This window comes from Propithecus coquereli, unplaced genomic scaffold (assembly GCF_000956105.1).
Source record: "Propithecus coquereli isolate 6110/MARCELLA unplaced genomic scaffold, Pcoq_1.0 Scaffold186, whole genome shotgun sequence".
Classification (NCBI taxonomy): domain Eukaryota; kingdom Metazoa; phylum Chordata; class Mammalia; order Primates; family Indriidae; genus Propithecus; species Propithecus coquereli.
The window spans coordinates 2,240,130-2,252,187 of NW_012143412.1; the positions used below are offsets into that span (position 1 = coordinate 2,240,130).

Consider the following 12,058-nt stretch of genomic DNA (forward strand, 5'->3'; position numbering starts at 1 on the left):
AGATATATAAAAGCATCAAGTCTCAACAAAATTTTGCCCTTGGATCTAGTCCATACACATACATGCAGATGAAAACACCTCACCTACATTGGGACACTAAAAATTAGAGAATTTTCTGAAATCAGTGTTAAGATGATGTTCCAATGTAGGAGATCAACAAAATGGAAAACATAGCTACAAAATATACCAACAATCTAATAATATAATAAAAACAAGGAAATCCAGTTACTAAGCGTAACTGGATGTTGGAACTACATCTCAAAGATCTGAGGGGCAACTCGGTGAAGAGCAGGCTAGGGACAGAAGATCCGGCGGTGGCTGACGCGGTGGTGGTGGTGGCTGGATTTCACTTGATCTGAAAAACTGAGTGAAAAGATAGTGAGAAAGTCTGCTTTGGAAAACTGAAATTTTGTAGGATGAGATCATGGTCATCACAGACAGGCTAAGAATTGAGATGACAAAAATTGTTCCTGTCCTTGAGGTGTTAAAATGACAGACCTATAAAGGGGAGGGAAAAACAAGGTGAGAGGCTGTATCTGATCCAACCCTGATGAAGCAGCAATCCCAGAGGCAACGCGAGGCTGACCACCAAGAGCACCAGCTGTGAGGGCCACCACAGTCCTGTCCCCACCAGCTACCATCTATGAGAATTTAGGCAAGTTTCTTACCTAGTCTGTATATTGAACACCTCATTTAAAAATGGCTACAGTAGTGTCCATGATAAAGAGTTCTTTTGAGGAATAAATGGAATGATATGTAAAATGTTTCACCCATTGCTGGTACATGCTGATATGCAGATATAGGTATACAAGTAATGCTGGGGCAGTGGAGACAAAATTATTTTACCTAAAATAAGTGAGACTTTTAGTCCTACGAGGAGCCACATTCCAAACCAGATCATTTAGATGGCGCTACCCCAGCCAACACTATTTTATCCATGAATACAGTTGTGCTCAGATTCCACATTTCAGAGAAAAGAAAGAAATAGGACAAATTTGTATGAGTGGACACGAAAAAAGAACAGCATTAAACAAAGGCTGAAATCATGCCGTTTGTTGGTTTGGTGCTTGCAGGGCTTGTCTTAATCAGCAATCCTATGCCTCTTTTCATAATATTAGAAGTTATATAATTGTCTTAAATACAGGATATTGTCTGCAAGGCTGAATGTCTTCTACCACCAACAGCAATATTTTTCAGGGCATTTTCTTTCACTGCCTTCTCCCCCTCCTCATTCCATAGTAACTGTGCTTACTTGGTATTTCCTTAGTTTTACCAAAATTAACTTTTCACTTGCTGATTTGTGCTGTCAGCTGTCACACTATAAATTACTCCTATTCCCGTAATACTATCGTGATCTACCTTTTCAATGTGTATTTACTAAAGCCGATGAAGCACAAGGCATGTGACTGGAAGGTCACAAAGAACAAAGCATGGACTGTGTCTTCGAAGGGTGGCTATAGCACTAGCAGTCAGCTCGGGTGTTCTCCACACTTCTTTTTGGAGTTACTATAACTCTGATTTACCAAGTTTCTACTAATTTTCCCAAGGGATGGCTATTTTAATTATGATTTTAATTTATTTCCTAGCTGTTGCCAAAAGCCACCAATTTCAGGGAAAGGATTTTGAGTCAGCTGCCAATAGAATCAGAGTCTGCTAATGAAAACAGCAGAAGATCACAGAAGACATTAATTGCTGGCAGAGCAAATGAAAGGCCCAGTTCCCATTTAAGAAAGCCTTTCCCTTCAAGTCTGAATTTGGGGGTAACAATCTTTGGTCTGGGGAAGTTGTTTTTAAATAGTCCTGGCATTGATACATGGCTAAAAAGTGTCACTAGGCACAATCCTTAATCATCCGACCCAGTTACACAGAGGCTGGTTGTCAGGCTGTTAAGTAGAACAGACAGCTGCTGACTGTTGCTGTCTCTCATCGCCTCCTTCTACTCTTAGTCCTCTGCCTGCAGTTTCTGCCCTGCCTCATCTCCATTGTCTGGAGTTGAAAGATAAGAAACACTAATCTGGACAAGCTGTCAAAAATCACTGAAGACCATTTCGGTGGCTGGTAATTTTTCTTCTTTTTCTTCCTTTTACAGTTTGCTCACTTTTTACTTCTAAGAATTTTCCATAAACATGGCTCTACTTCTGTATTCCTTGGTGGCTATATATTAAATAAAATTTAGACTATTTATTTTTATTTCATCTACCAAATACTTTATAGTTGGGAAAACTTCCCTCAACAGTATATGTTACCATGAGAACTCAAAATTGGAATGTTCAAGTCTCACAAAATTATCCCACCTGGTTTTAGTTATCTGGCCACGGCCACAGAGTTCATTTAGAAATATTAGGTTATAGTCTCAATAATAGGTTAATTTTAAGCCATAACCTTCTATTTGTGTGCAATATTTTCTTTTGTTTTGTTACTAAGAAGGCTGCATAATCTAGCCCCTACCTCTCCTACCACCCACCCCACTATTCTTCCTGAACCCCTTCTCTTGCACAAATGAAGATCTGCAGTCATGAGAGTTTAAGTAAACTACTCAAAAGTCCCCAGCTATTAAGTGGTAGAGTACATAGACCTCTTTTACTTTGGAACCCATTATCGTATATAATGGGTTTTATAGCTTCTGGAAGAATTGGCATTATTTGGAGTTTTGAAGGATGTGTGGGATTTGAGTTTGAAGATAAGAATTTTCTAGACTCAGCTCAAGCAAACACACACACACACACAAAAGCAAAAGTTAGAATGATCTTAATGGCTATGAAGACCTTCTTTCTACTCTAGTATTTAGGGATTTTCCATAGTTCTAGCTTTCCCTAATTGTCAAACTCATCTTCCTTGTTTCCTATCAGCAAGTTCACTTTTGGTAACTCTCAGTTTCTATACTGCAAATTCTCCAGTTACGTTATCTGTCCACTTACCACCACCATGCACCTTGCTGCTTAAGAATCCCATAGAAATATGGTCATCAATGGGAACGATAGAGAACCACAACCCAGAGACAAGGAACTGAGCCCATATTCACTTAAAGAAAATTCCAATTATAGATTTTTAGATAACTTTGCTATATGTGTTATGTGATTACAATTCTAAACTCCATACAAGTATGGCCAATCTTAATAGGTTTTTAGCATGTGACATGGTTATCATTTCTGTTACGTCTTTATTTTCAAACCTGCACCATACAGTTTACTCCAGCATTGTTTACAAAAACAATGGCAACAAATGTATATAACCTAAAAATGTCTATCCACAGATATAGAGTTAAATATACACCAATGAATAGAGTGGTAGTTTTAAAAGGCTGAGTTAGAGCTTCACCTATTAGCAAGATATAATATCCATGGTATATTGCTATTAAAAATAAATTGTGGTATAATATATATAGTGAGAACATACAAATTATAAATCCACTTTTATTTTAAAAAACAAGCAAACCCCCATATGTATTTTCATGTATGTCTATGTGTAACTTGTATTGATGTAGGAAAAGGTAGAAAAGGATTCATATCAGAAAGGTCTACATTGGGGGGAGGAGTTAAAAATCAAGCAGAAGTCTAGAATTATGTACAATCTGAAAACTAAGGTAAGCCAAGATCATAAAACCTGGCAGACTGCACAACATGCATAGCTTATGAAAGGCAAGAGATACCCTGAGGACCTTGGCATCAAAGAGAAATGTATATTGTGTGGCTTACAAATGGAGCAGGACTAAAGAGCAGATTATCAGAAAGGAATTCATAAGTTAAAGCCATGGTCTATAAACTTTATATATTCAGATGTTTTTAACTAATAATGACCACATTGGTAATTGAGCTCATATGTACACTGTGTGCAAGTAATTCCTACATCTTCTCTGTCTATATACCTTTCTCTTGTACCCACCCCCTGCAAAAAAAAAGGAATCAGAACACAAGAGAGTAATAGTGATGTTAGTATAGAGGTAATACCGAATTTGCTGTAATTTTTGTTTAAAGTAACTGTCATTACTAACCCATTGTGGGCAATGCACCACACATCAGGTAAACACCTCACTGTTCTCACAGAGGGTCTGGTAGACAGAGTGGGTGGCCCTGGCATTAGGGAATCCTGGACTCAGGGGCATCCTCCTGACTCTGCGGGAGGGTGACCAGCAGTGCAATGTGGATCATGAATCAGACTTGAGCAGGAAAGAGGAAGTGAGAAAAACAAAACAGCCCTTCGCCGAGGGGTGAGTTTCCAAGGCAGACCTTAGTTTCATGAACTCTAGGTTGGGCCTGGCCATGTTCTCATCACCAGATATGCACAAGAATGGTCAGAAGGATGCTTGATTTGTGAATGCTGCATATTATAACAAATGTACAGTGACCTATTTTCTTATACAGCCAAAAATACAAGCTTAAAAATATGCATCTTTCAAAAGCATCTGACTGTAGAAACTCAAGAAATGTGATTGTGTGAATGCAGCTACTTTTCAGAAGATAGTCACATAATTACCTGAGCCATGCCTCTAACCATCACATCTACAGCTTTCAGTGGTAATTTAGGGCCTCTAGTCTCCTCGGTCCTCTCAAATTGCATAATCAAATCAATGATTCATCAAAGAGATAAGATACTTGACTTGCTCATTTTTGATCTGTTATTATTCTTCATATAAATGGTGTGATTCAGATGAATGCAGCTGTCATTGATCTATAACGTAGGCCAAATAACATAACCTTAGATGTACCATGTTCCTTTCTATTTTAAATATAATAATCTTCTAAAATTACATGCTCTTTAAATGAATAATATTAACAAAAACTGCTCATTTCAAAAATCTCTGATATGTGAATTTTCTTTTTTGATATATGTTAATGGAAAATCTGTCTCTCATGCTAAAAATATAGCCACATGCATAAAAGCAAACCTGATATTTCTCATACATATATTTCTGAAAGCCAACTGGCATGAATTATATAAAATTGATGAGAAAATCATCTGAACCACTATTTGGCATGCATATGCTAAACTTGCCCTTAATTTACATTCAATTACTCATAGCTGATGCACACATAATTTAATGAAGGCACAGCAGCCCCATTACACACCCCAGTAACTTCTCTAATTAAGCAATATTCACCTGGCATCTAACTATACCTTCATTGTGAATGAAATTCTTTTTCTTTCATAAAATTTAAAAAGATGTAAGCAGAGGCAAAGCAAAAGTCCTTTGGGTTGGGAATCTCTGCTTCATTTAATAATGTCCAGTCAATAAGCACCTTCTTTTTAAATTTTTCTCTTGTTTACCCATTCAAATTTCTCATGTGTCTGCCTGAATATCTCCCACATTTTTTTTTCTATCACCAAATTTCATATGTGTCTCTGCCTGACTATAGTCCCAACTAATAGACTTGTTCCTATTATTTTCATATTTCAAAATACTTTCACCTCAAAGCTACTTTACCACCCATGACTCCTATAGCACAGGAATACAGAAATGGGATGGCCATGCTTAGAGCCAGCTTTGGCCGATGAAGAAACAATGATGGAAATGAGATAGAAATGAGATATTCTAGCATTTTCAAGAGTCAATTTGTGTGAGAAGGTCCTGCATTAACAATCATCACAACTCTATATGTGTTAACAGTGCTGCCTTTGCTTGGAACAGCCAACAGACCTGGCCCAAGGCAAGTCTTAACTCCTCATGTGACTCATTTCTGACAGCTTCGATCCAGTCCAAAGGAACAGCAATCTCCAAAGTTCCTAGCTGGCCCCTGCTCTTCTCTAAAATAAGATCAATTAATTCCCAGGAAGACTCTCTAAACCTTGCTTCACACTATCCACTGAAAGACTCTTCTAGAATCTGGAAAACAAATGAAGGAGGAAGAGATTACAGAGAAACGAGGGAGATGATCAAGGACAGCCAGCACAAAGGGAAGGGGAATAAATGAAATATTTGTGGGAAAATGTTGTTTGCCGAGGCCTGGACAGAGTTTTACTGGACTGCAACACAGACCCACCCTCCAAAAGAGCAGGTGTGGGGGAAAAAGAGATCAGAGGATGAACAAATGGATAGAGACTCAGACCTGACCAAGAGTTTTTTCCTTATGGAAGTGAAGATATTGGCACTGCTCAAAAGGATGAAAGGAGTTTTCAAAAGTGTTACATCTATTTTTAAATATTCTAACCATTCTAGTGTTATTTTTATGTATATTAATTCTTAGAGAAAGGAATCATGGAGATGAATTCATTTTTGTGTCTACTATTGAATCCTATGGTAGTCACCAAAATATCAAGATATAACACATTATATTTAGTGCCCCACAGAGCATCACTCTGGGAAAATAGGGGGAACCCAGGATGTCTATGAAAAACCCCTAATTGCTCCTCGTTCTCTCTGTATTCTACCCTACGGTAGCTACAGATGCCTCTTTCTATTTTCGCTCACTACTTCTCTTCCTGCTCCTCTTTCTTTATCCTTCCCCTTTCTTCATCTAGGACATACACCTGCCCGTGGTCCCCAGTTATGTCCTGAGAACCATCGGAACGACTCAGAGTTTCTCAAGTTCTGCACTATTGACATTGGGATGGATGGATAATTCTTTGTGGCAGGGGCTTCCCTGTGCATTGCAAGCTGTTTAACAGCTTCCTCTGCCTCTACTCAATAGATTCCAACAAAATGTCTCCAGACACTGCCAAATGTCGCCTATGTGGGCGCAAAATCTTCCAGAGGTTGAGAACCTTAGTAATTTTATGAGTTGGGGTTAAGAAGGAATATAATGATTTCTAGGAAGGAAGCAAAGAAGGAATTGTCTCCTAGTAGGTGGCCTAAGGAAGCATCTTTATCACATAGGTAGATAGAATTCAATTTCTCTATGGATCCTACTTTATTTGCCAATCTCAAGAATATCTTAAATCTGCAAGCACAATGCATTTTGCTTTTCTAATCTATTAGTTACAGGTTACTTAGATGCTATTACGATAGAGAGGGCCTTTGTATTTTGACCTCAGAGATGACGTAGGCAGAAATTTTCAGCAGGCTAAAAATAGCCAACACATTTTTGTATGACCCATAATGCCTTGTTAGGTTAATGCGAGGTGTCATTTTTGAGCCTCAGTGCTTTGTTGGCAATTCACTTTGTATTTGGAAAAGGAAGAAACCAAAGCAATGAAATGCTTAAGCAGCGAGGAACTGCCATATGGCTCACTAATAAGGTATCTTGGGCACATGTACACCTTTCTAAAGGCGGCTTTTCTCTTGAGTTTTTTCCTAGCCTTAGAAAACAGTCAGCTAAAATCCCAGCTGCAAATTAGTGAGCTGACAGGAATTTCTCAAGTTTTCAAACTTACTGGTGTTTATTCATTCTCTTCATGATTAATTCTCTAAGCATATTTAATGCCATCTCATATAAAAGAAAGTTCATTAAAAAGTATTTAAGGCATTTAGTTGTTCATGTTTCTTACAGTTTCTAATCCAGCAACACCCCCAACCTCCACTGGGACCAACTAGGGAATCTGATATTTTCAGTTTCTGCATTAAGAAACAAAAGATTTAAATTTCCTGCCAGTTGGTTTTGTCTCTTTCTACATAAAAATTAATAGCACCTATATCTCATGTATTTTATACTACGTACCCCTAGAAAAAACATAGAAATCAATCCACATTATCTCGGCCTGCCAACAGCATTTGACACAGTCACTTACTCTTTCTTTTCTGAAATACATTTCATTCTCAGCTTCCATGATACTACCTCCTCCTGATTTCCAGCTCCCCTGCTGTTCGTCTCAATTTCCATGGGTCTTTTTGACCAGTTGCTGTCTTCAACCTGTGCTCTTGCTGACTGATGAATAAGTACAGATACAGCATTGGGCCCTCTTTATCTAAACTCTCCTGAAGGGATCTCTTCTAGCTTTGTAGTTTTATGCACCATCCGTTTGCTGAGAACTCCCCAACTTCTATCTCCGGGCCTGAATTTTTAAATGAGCTTTAATATTCACATACTCAACTTCTACTCACCAAACCTCTTGGATCTAAGGCCTATTGACATCAGTGTGGCTAACACAGAACTCTACTCCCCATCCCTCCAACTCATTCCTCCACTGAGCATCTCAGCCAACTGTGAAAGTTTATCTCCCTTGGCTTCTTGCCTCAACCAGCAATCCATGTTCTGCTCAGAAATTCCTCACCACCTTCTCCTTGAGCCCTGGCCATGTTAATCCTAATGTAGTCTCTCTCTTGGTTACGCTTCCTGTTTAATGAACAGATCCTGGGCTCCTCAGATCTTTTTTGTTTCAGCCATCCCTTAATAGTCAAAGGCCCCTGCTTTTTATAGCTCTGCTCCCTCCATTCATCATCTGCGGGACAGGTGTGGGGAAAGGTGACACTCCTGGCACTCATCCTTGATCACGGCATTGGTTATCCTACATGTTCAAAACCCTTCTGAGGTGACATTTATAATGCAGCAGTTTTGACACCAGGGTTTGACTTGACTGCAAGTAAACAAAAAAATGCAGCAATATTTTGACATAGTCAGAAAAATATCCTTAATCCTTCTGTATGTTTTTACTACCAAACAGTAAATGAAACAAATATCCTCATCACATTCTAGTCTCATCCATCCTTTATCTCTGTAAATATGTACAAACATGGCATAAAGAAAATATGGCACGAAATATCCACAATCAAAACTTTCACACCAAAATGACACATGACGTAAGTCAGGATAATAAGTGTATTATTTGCATAAAAGTAGTTAGGGTAAGTGTTTAAAATATTATGATGAAGTTGCAAAGGTTCAAAATATACAGAAGTAAAGAGTACAAGCTCTTTTATAAAAACAGACCTTCATAGTCTTATAACTACCACTGCCAATTGTTAAAGATCAGTTCTAGCCTGTAAAAGCACAATATTTTTAAAAATAAAATTACACCTAGATAGTGGGTCTAGGGAAATATGTAAACAGCCAATGTGAGGAATGTTGTGGTCTACCTACAAACAAGAAGGTAGAAATTTACCTTTTAATAGTCAGTAAAAAACAGTCTAGAAGTAGTTTATTTTTTTCAATGTAAACACACCTAAGTGACTTCTCTTTCCTTCAGTTGCAGCCAAATGGGAAAAAGAGCTCTAAATTGTATGATATGTTGTTTGAAAAATAAACAAACAAAAAAATAAGAACATAAAGACCACTCCTATCATTAAGCCTAAAGATAAATAAGCTGTTCTGGCTGAGGGTAGAGGGTACCTATTGGCCCAGGAAGAAAACTACCTAGAAGACTACAAGATACAGAGTTTTCTTTACATTGTTATTTTCGTTGTTTATGCTAAAGGATGTTAAGCCGGAAGTTTCAAGTGTAGGAAAATAAACACCAAAATCCAAAGTGAGGTGCTAAACCAGGATTTATAAATTTACAACTTTAGAAATATTTAAATCCCTCCACACCTGGCGGTATAAAAGGGTCTGTGGAGATTTATTTGGACAGAATTGCAGGCATGATGTGACTCCCACATACCCCTCACAACAGGGAAGGATACAGGAGGATCTCAAAAAAAAGGCTTTAATGGGACCACTCGAAGGGCATGGTATGGGCCTCTTGCAGTTTGGGGTGATATTGTGTACTGGTGTCTGCATCGTGTCTGAGAAATCTAATGGTAAGAGGATGGCTGAAAATGTCTGTACAGCACAGGAAGGACAAGGAAGTTGGGAAGAAACTGCTCTCCCAAAGTCTGTTGGGGCAAAGGATAACTGAGTGTTCTCCTACGGACTTTATGTAGGTCATATAAGAGAGACAGGCAGACTGAGTTTACTAGATCTTGTCCAAAAGACAAGGATGAACCAATCATATTACATTTTAGAACTTTTGTTTAACGATTGTGGGAAGCAGGGAATTCTCTTCCCTGGATGTGAAGGAAAAAATATACAGCTCTGGTTACTGATGGCAGCCATGTTGGACCAGGAAAACATCAAGCCAGGGGTGAAATTGACAGAAAGAGGAGAACAAAGCAGAAGGACCAGCAGAAAAACAGAGCAATGAACCAGGACCAAATGGTACATGAAATCCACCCTTGATCTGGATGTTTTGCACATGGAAATCAATAGACCCTTTCTTTGCTAAGCTAGCTTGAGTTGAATTTTCTGATATTTGTCACTGAAAGCAGTTCATTTCATAATCTTTTCCAAATGATCTGGAAAAAAATACACCGTCCATATTTCTGCTAGACTAGGCAAATCAGGAAAATGCAAAAGAATCAGAATAACAACCTTACTAGTTCTTGGAATGAACTCTATCCCTAGGGAGGATGACGACTCTCAATCAAAATGAGACATTAATTGAAAGATGGACTTCTTTTGGCCGGAAGGTAAGAAACAAGGAGAGTCAATTATGTGTTACCTGGTAATGAACTCTCTGGGAGCCAGAAGAAACTGACTGCAGGTCCTAATGAGAAAAATGAAAAAAAAAAAAAAAAAAAAAAAAAAAGTCCGTACCTTAAAATTAGTTTGAACAAGCTGCCCCACAACTCTATCAACTGAACTCCCAATTTAATGTTATTATGCTCATCTGGAAAGTATCTAACTCACCCAAATCCATCAAGGCTAAACAAAGAAGGTAATGCCAGAAATAATAAAAGCACAGCAAGCTAGACTTGAAGAATGTCATTTAGCTATTGAAACTTGTAAATCCTAAATAGTGTTTAGAGGTGAATGATGTATTATAATTTCAAGGACAGAGGAGTCCAAAAGTAAAGAACGGCAATTTTGTTGTAATAAATGAGGATCGTGTTTAATTTTTTTTCTGAACTTTTGGCTTGGGAAGAAGGCTTCTGAATTCCCTTTAGACACTTGGAAAGAATTTCCTTATCTTAGATCAAATACATACTGTCATGGTAATTGTGTTTATCCTGATAAGTTGCTTGGCAAAAGGGTTTTCACAGACTGCAATGAGAAAATCACCGACCATTTCTGCATTATCACGAAGGGCAAATTAACAGGGTTGAAATTAATAAGGTTTTACTGGCAGATTCTGAAAAGCCTGACTCCCTTTACAAACTTTTATAACTAAGTTGTCACTGTTGTCATGTCTCCCAGGCTTCCCTGCTAATGAGTGTGGTGCTTCTATTTACAGATGTCAGCAATCCTGAGCACCTTTGTCCTGACACCTGCTTCCCACAGGGCTTCATCTATTCACTCTCCGTGCCCAAGTGAGTTTTAAAACTTTTCCTCTTCATTTGTTGAGTTCATTCTTTCCTCTTTTTTTAGAATCCTACTTTTAGTTGAATATTAGTGTGATGAGTATGCCGAGAAGTCGGTTAAGTTGTTTTTCAACAAAGTCAATCTATTGGTCATGCATTTGACTATTGTAAAGTCTTGTTAACAAGGTTACCCAACTGTTTAAAAACAAAAAAGAAAAGGTTTGGTACAAATTAGGATTCCCTTTTTTATTGCAGGTTTGTGGAGTGAGATTCCACCATAAAATAAAAAAATCATTTTGAAAAATGAGATACTAGAGGTGCTGGAAATACAGATTTGGACCTGAGTAACATGCTAAAAGTTTATACATTCTAACTTATTTAAGTAGTTATCCTCAATTGAAACAGTTAAAGGAAGTCACAAGTATAAAATGCGTAGACTCTTCTTCTCTCACCCATATTAGTATTCAAAATTTGGCATCTAGTTCTCAAAATTAGTAATTTTTCACATCACTGTATGCCTTTTACCTGAATTTATTTCTAGCAAGAGAAATAGAATCTAATATTCAAAGCTAAATGGCTACAACTGGAAGTGATTCTAAACACTATACATTTATTTTATTTATGATATTTGCTAATATATAATGGCTATCTGGGAGAGAGTTTCTTATCAAGGAGTATCTATCAGAATCACACAACAGCTTTAAAAATACAAATGTCTAGGTCTCACCTGAGAAAAGTGACTCTAAAGTGTGTCTTTCATCAAGAAACAATGAGATGGTGAGTACATGTGGTGCTTGTCTTTCCATTCTTGGGATACCTCACTTAGTAGAATGTGTTCCAGCTCTATCCAGGAGTACACAAGAGGTGCTATATCACCATTGTTTCTTAAAGCTGAATAGTACTCCATGGTAT

At 37.8% G+C, this 12,058-nt stretch overlaps 1 protein-coding gene across 1 annotated transcript in view; it reads right to left on the reverse strand.

The window, feature by feature from the left end:
- The window catches only part of DGKI (diacylglycerol kinase, iota), a 270,690-nt gene that overhangs the window by 74,948 nt on the left and 183,684 nt on the right, over positions 1-12,058 (reverse strand). Inside the window, exon 24 of the mRNA XM_012642753.1 lies at positions 10,348-10,392. Coding sequence (XP_012498207.1) covers positions 10,348-10,392 — 45 coding nt within the window. The remainder of the gene's footprint in view (positions 1-10,347; positions 10,393-12,058) is intronic.